Source organism: Cydia strobilella, chromosome Z (genome assembly GCF_947568885.1).
Source record: "Cydia strobilella chromosome Z, ilCydStro3.1, whole genome shotgun sequence".
Classification (NCBI taxonomy): domain Eukaryota; kingdom Metazoa; phylum Arthropoda; class Insecta; order Lepidoptera; family Tortricidae; genus Cydia; species Cydia strobilella.
In genome coordinates this window covers 16,769,165-16,775,978 of record NC_086068.1, presented here as the reverse complement: position 1 = coordinate 16,775,978, position 6,814 = coordinate 16,769,165, and the positions used below count along the sequence as shown (strand labels likewise).

The following is a 6,814-nucleotide window of genomic DNA, read 5'->3' as shown; positions in this document are numbered from 1 at the left end:
TAAAGGTGCCATCAATAATAACAAGGAATCATCAGTCAGGAACATCTGGTGGAATGAAGAAGTGAGAGAAAAATTGGAAACTAAGAAAACACTCTTCAAACTATGGCAACAGACGAAAGACGATGTTGACCACCAGGCTTATAAAATTGCTAAGAAAATCGCAAAACAAGCCGTCGCACAGGCCAAGGCAACCGCCAGGGATGATTTCTATGCTAAACTTGAAACTGCTTCAAACAATAAAGAAATCTTTAAGTTAGCAAAACGCAAACACCAAAGTAGTAGGGATACTGCCACAAACAAGTTTATCAAAAATGAACAAGGAAAACTATTAACATCAAATGAAGACATCAGAGACCGCTGGAAAGAATACTACACAGAATTGCTAAATGAGGTATTCCCTAGTGAGGTACTACAAGATATCCCTGCTACAGAAGGCCCTATCCCATGTATAAGGCCTGAAGAGATAATTCTGGCAATCAAACGAATGGCAAATAACAAAGCCTCTGGCCCTGACGATATCCCTGCTGAATTCTGGAAGCGAATAGGAGATACCGGCGTACTGTTCCTGACGAAACTTTTCAACAAGTTCCTGGCTGATGGAATTCCCGATGAATGGCGAAAGAGCTTTCTCATCCCTTTCTACAAAAATAAAGGTGATATAAGACTCTGCGGCAACTACAGAGCTATAAAGCTAATCTCACATTCCTTCAAAATATGGGAAAGAGTCATCAACAAAAGGCTACTTGAAATTACTAGCGTCACTGAAAACCAATGCGGGTTCGTCGCCGGTAGATCCACCACTGATGCCATACATTCGGTCAGAACACTGATGGAAAAGTACAGAGACAACAAAACAGACTTGCACATGATATTCATCGACCTAGAAAAAGCTTTCGACCGGGTACCGAGAGAATTAATTTGGCACGCTCTAAGGGCCCAGAGGGTCCCAGAGCATTACATAATGACTGTCACAGATATGTACCACCAAGTATCAACCAAAGTGCGAAGAAGCGAGAAGGCCGGAACAAGCGATGAATTCGATGTAAAAGTTGGTGTGCACCAAGGTTCCGCACTCAGTCCTCTGCTATTTAATATTGTAATGAACCATCTCACCTCACATCTGCAACGAGCACCGCCATGGGACATCCTATATGCGGACGACGTCGTCATCATCAGTGAAGATGCGCACAACCTACAGCAAATTTTAGAAAAGTGGAGGGAAGCTCTGGAAACATCAGGTCTGCGAATAAGCAGAGAGAAGACCGAGTACATGCACTGCAACTTTAGTGGCGTCAACAGCAAACACACCATCTGTCTGCAGAACACCCAGCTCAATAGACACTGATGTCACCCATCGCATAAATACCGGGTGGTTGAAATGGAGAGAACTAACCGGCGTGCTATGCGACAGCCGAATGCCCGTGCGCATAAAGGGACGAGTATACAGAGCAGCCGTCCGACCGGCCATGACATACGGAGCCGAATGCTGGCCACTCAAAAAGCAGCATGAAAATCAATTACACTGCGCAGAGATGAAGATGCTCAGGTGGGCGGGTGGTGTAACTAGGCTGGATCATGTCAGAAACACACACATAAGAGGCACCTTCAAAGTGAGACCTATCCCAGATAAACTACAGGAGAGCCGTCTGCGGTGGTACGGACACGTTATGAGGCGACCATCCGACCACATGACCAGGAAAGTGCTAGATATTGAAACTAAACCCCGAGGACGAGGAAGACCCCGAATCACATGGATGTCCGTAGTAGATAAGAACCTCAAAGAAGCCCAAGTCAACAAGGAGACGACCCAGGACCGAGCTGCCTGGAGACGCATGATACGGAGGGCCGACCCCAAATAAAATGGGAAAGGGCCAGGCAAAGAAGAAGATTGAACCACATTCACCCATTCACTTCCAATTGATAACCACAAATGTAAGTACAACTGTCAAATATAGAGGGTCGGTTATTTGTCTAGAAGTCTTCTACAAATGGTTTTTCGCTCATGTCGTCTCGGACATGGGTAAATTTGGTCTCAGTGCATTCAGTATGATGTCCTGAACACAAATATATGAGATGACAAGCGCGAAAGTGGCGGGGATAGTTGTTGTGACGTCATAAAGTCGGCAGTACAGTTAAATATTAAGAGGCCGGTGTCGATTTTAGTCGCAAAAATGTAAAATTGATAGATTTAGTCGGTGAAATTTTACACCTTTTGTTACCTAATTGAAATAACAAGTACTGGTTTCTATTAGCACGTCTTCAGATAAATTTTTTGAAAACAGACTTACTAAATTAGTAATGTTTGCTTTTCTGATGGACGTTTAGGTAAACGCGCGTAAAGCACTGATTTTGTCGCTCTTATTTGTAAATTTCGTAAAGTTTGGACTGCTAAACATGGTAATTTTGTATTACACATATGCTGTACTTGACGTTTATCAGACTACATTTTTATTATTATGACCTTGAAGTAGTGTAAATGAAAGTTAGACGAAATCAATTTTCTCCAGAAATTACTTCAAAACAAGTGACAATTTCTCTGAAAATCGACTTAATTTCAACGTAATTTTGATACTTAAACAATCTACAACATTTGCTGAAACTATTCTTATACATCAATTTGTATAATTTACCACCATGATTTTTTGATGAATTTTTAAAAACTGCCCCTTCTCTTTATGCATTACTGGTGACGCACGCTCGCGACCTCAGTATTAAAAGGCAAGATGAGAAGACGTGCTAATAGAAATCAATACTTGTTATTTAGATATTACGTAACAAAACGTGTATAATTTCAACGACTAAATCTATCAATTTTACATTTTTGCTCCAAAATCGACTACGGCCTCTTAACTTTTTTCTTTTAAACATACCATGTGGGATAACAAACCTACCTACCTTACCTTACCTAGCTTTTACGCCGCCGCTAAGACGTTCCTGTACCTACCTGTTCCACATCCGCATCCGCATTAAGCTCCGCATCGATTTTATGCGGATGCGGATGTTGAAAATAATGCGGAAGTTCCGCGGTTGCGGATGCGAATATTCGCAACATCTCTGGTATACACTTTCAACACTAAATTAGTATAATAATATAATTTTATAAGTTGTTCGGCTCGGCTAGATACTAAAAGCAGATGGATTATATATAAATGTTCTTTAGCAATTTTTACAGCGGGTGTGACTTGTGAACATGTGAACCTGTCATCAAATAGTTTACCTACTGCCGACGAAAGCAAACGTTTCTTTCTAGTGTAAAATAATCACTAAATCGTTCATTCAGATGTAAGCATAAACACACCGGAGAGGCGTTTAGATTGAGATTGGTTTCACGTCAGTGATAAACAATAGTACCTATATACTAGGCGGGTTTGTCTCTTGGCAGGGAGGTACGCGTATACAACATCTTATGCCACGCCTTCACGCACACTACTAAATTGCAAAAACAGGACTGAAACTTTTATGTTATTATTATATTATAATTAATATGTTACGGGAAACTTGATAAGTCCGGTCACTATGAAGAATGACCGGTCTGTATGCATAATGCCCGCACCAAGTAGGCAATATAATTGGAACTGCATGATTAATCACTTTGAGCGGCAGTATGAATAATGACCAACCTACCTTGAGCAATGTAATAATACAAATGAGGGATGTAGTGTAGATTTAGTTTAGGTAAGAACTGCAACCCCGCACAGAAAGAAACTACTTACAGAAAAGTAGGTTTAGGTTAGGTTAGAACTGCAACCCCCCACAGAAACTGCTTCCACCACGGCGCGACCGAATTTATCACATTGCCCGGCTAGAAGTAGGGATACTGCTCGGTCCAAGTTGATTTATTCAATGGACCACGGGCCGTCGGCACAGATTATATAATAGTTCTTACGAACAGATACTTATCTCTCAAAGAAAACGCAAATACCTACCGTTTTGACACCTACGCAAAAAAACATAGGAGTTACCTTCAACGCGCCGCCGCTAAGAAATGATTTTACAAATAAGTACCTACTTGAACAGCGGAGTGAAATAAAATAAAATCTATATCTTAAATTATGTATTTTTATCATTAATTCAAAATTGTTTTACTTTTATGTAATGTTGAATGATTTTTATCATTTATTTAAGTGTTCTGTTGTTAAACTTGTGTGTTTACGCCGTTTTATAAATCGCGCAATTAACTCAGCAAGAATCAGTTGTAAAACTTCGTGTGGTTTAAACTAGATAGCCTCCTAAGTCCCAAGTGCCTGCTAAAAGAACAAAATGGCGTTCATAATTGAGTCCTGGGTATTGCTACGCAGAAGATGTCACTATAACCGAATGTCCTTTAAAAAGATCAAAAGTATTATAGTCATTGAGTCCTGAACTTATAGCAACAATTTAATCTGTTTCAAACCCGACTATACGATTTTTGCTAGAACAAACATTATTCAGTACCAAAGAAACTTTTTTTTGCACTAAGTCAACTAATCCATACTTCTGTTCTTTTTAAAGAACTCTCGTGCTTAGTATGTAGTAGTTAATGTAATAATTATAGGTAAACAGCATGGGTAATTGGTTATTTGATTTTATTTTCTTGACCAAATCAGAACTTCACCACGCGTACGCACAAAGCTTCGCTTCTCAACTCCTCAACCTTGAGTCCTGGCCCGACGGTTGTTGGTAGAAGGGTAATCAGCCTCATTTTCCGAGTCAGAAGAATATTTATTTTCTGAGCTAGACGAGTCCGCATCAATAATGGTCATCACTACGTTGATCAGAAACTACGTCTATTTCAGGGTCTTGATAAGTCGAACCTTCGCCATCCTCAGTGTCTTTTATTTCAGATTAATTGAGAAGCTGCACTATGTCCACGTCGCGTAGCACTAGAATGAAATACCAAATAACCGAACTCACTTTTAAAAGAACAAATTAAATTACCTTGCAAAAACATCGTTTACGTCGCATGTTTGTCAAAAATAATACATTATAGTTAAATATTACAAATTCATTAGAAAAAGAACACATTTTTAATTGCAAGAAATACCAATATTACTATGAAGTATTAATGGATTTACTTACGTTGTTTCCCACATGCTGCCATTGTCCCCTTTTGCTGGCCACTAAGAACAAATATGGCTACTTGGTTTCGTTTCATTCAACGCGTGTAACAGGGACAAATATATAAACAATAAGATAATGGCGTTTAGGTCTAAAATATCACAATAAAGTTTAAAAATTGATTTTGTTCTTTTAATAGGTAGTTCGGTCATAACGAGACCTGTAATTTTCAAATCGTCAGGACTTAACAATGGTTGCCATTTTGTTATATTAAAAGCTAGTTCGGTCTTTCTAACGAGTAATATTTTAAAAGCCCGGGTCTTAGGAGGATAGATTTACGTTACACAATAAAGAAAAATAATATTGAAAACATGAATGCAGAGGTAATTATAATTTGATATAACCAGGACATAATATATTTAAATAGCAGTAAGTACTTACTTACTGTCGTTATAATAAACATGTACCAATATACCTTAAAAGTTACCTACCTATTTCAAATAGGTAGATATGTAACTATAATTCTGTCGTTAAAAACATTACATCTTTCAAGAAATTAAATAGTGCCAGTGTAGCTTGTAACTATCGTATATTGTATGTATATTGAAACTGTCTAGGTACTTACTTTTCCTCATTTTTAGGAAGAGCAAAAAACGATAATACTACAGAATACAGTGCTATTTTTTTTGTCGATGACATTATTCACATTATTTTCGTTTTTACATTGACATATTAGAGCGCGCGGGGACGTGCGTGCGTGAGCGCGTGTGGCAAACAACTGAACCAACTGGCTAGCTTTAGTACCGCCGGCGGGAAGCGAGTCGTAGGTATATCCGAGCTCACGCGGAGTTCCATACGCCTGCCGTCGGGTATTATTAATATGGACCAGCCAAAGTAATAAATTTATCACTGCCCGACGCTTTTGGACATTATTCATAATGACCGGTCATTATTTATACTGCCCGGTTAATCAAGTGGCCCGTAACAAATATATTAGTTTCTATCGAAAAATATCTCACTCACATCTTCAATCCAGATCAACAACTATATCACAAAAAGAATGTGCATGACGAACAACATATACATACTTAGATTTTATGGTCTGTCAAAATCTTATAAGTTTATTCACTTCACTTGATGTATTATGCGTCATGGCTAATAATAAAAACAAACTAATAGTCTATCGTAAACTTAACTGTCGCGATTCTTTGCAGCATTAATTTTGTCACTTTTTGATATGAAACAATGTGTCCTTATTGCTCGGGATCGACGTAGTCCAGTACAGTGAAATCAATGTACTTGTCCGATCGGAGCCGTCATGGCCTCGTCAGCCGCATTTTGCGAACTGTTTCTACGTAGTGTTTGTTGTGAGCCATGACCGACTCCTGTACCTTGGGTGGCATCTCCTCCAGCGAGGGCGCGGTGCCCTCGTCGATGTCGGTGCGTCGATAGAACAAGATGTAGGGCGTGCTAGACCGATTCAAGCCACTCAACTGACCCTCTTCGGCGGCCGACACGACGTCGTCGTTGTACATGTGCCACTGTCCATTGTCTTTCGCTAGGGTGTAGTAGTGCCCGGAGTCGAGCGTGGTCCCGGCGTGAATAACAGCAGCGTACAATATGTATGCGGAGTGGTCAGCCTGGGAGCGCACCGTCGGCAACGTCACCGTGTGGTTGTGGTGAATCGAGAGCATTAATTTGGTTTGAACTTGCAATTTCGGCTCAAATCTGTAATAAGAAAGTGATGATGAAAAGTAATTAATAGTAATAGATAATT

The 6,814-nt window shown here is 39.6% G+C and overlaps 1 protein-coding gene across 1 annotated transcript in view; it reads right to left on the bottom strand.

The window, feature by feature from the left end:
• Nucleotides 1-1,400: 1,400 nt before the first annotated feature.
• LOC134754224 (ubiquitin carboxyl-terminal hydrolase 35) overlaps nt 1,401-6,814 on the bottom strand; it is a 31,072-nt gene continuing 25,658 nt past the window's right edge. The window contains exon 12 of the mRNA XM_063690395.1: nt 1,401-6,765. Within this exon, the coding sequence (XP_063546465.1) occupies nt 6,354-6,765 (412 nt within the window). The 3' untranslated portion in view covers nt 1,401-6,353. The remainder of the gene's footprint in view (nt 6,766-6,814) is intronic.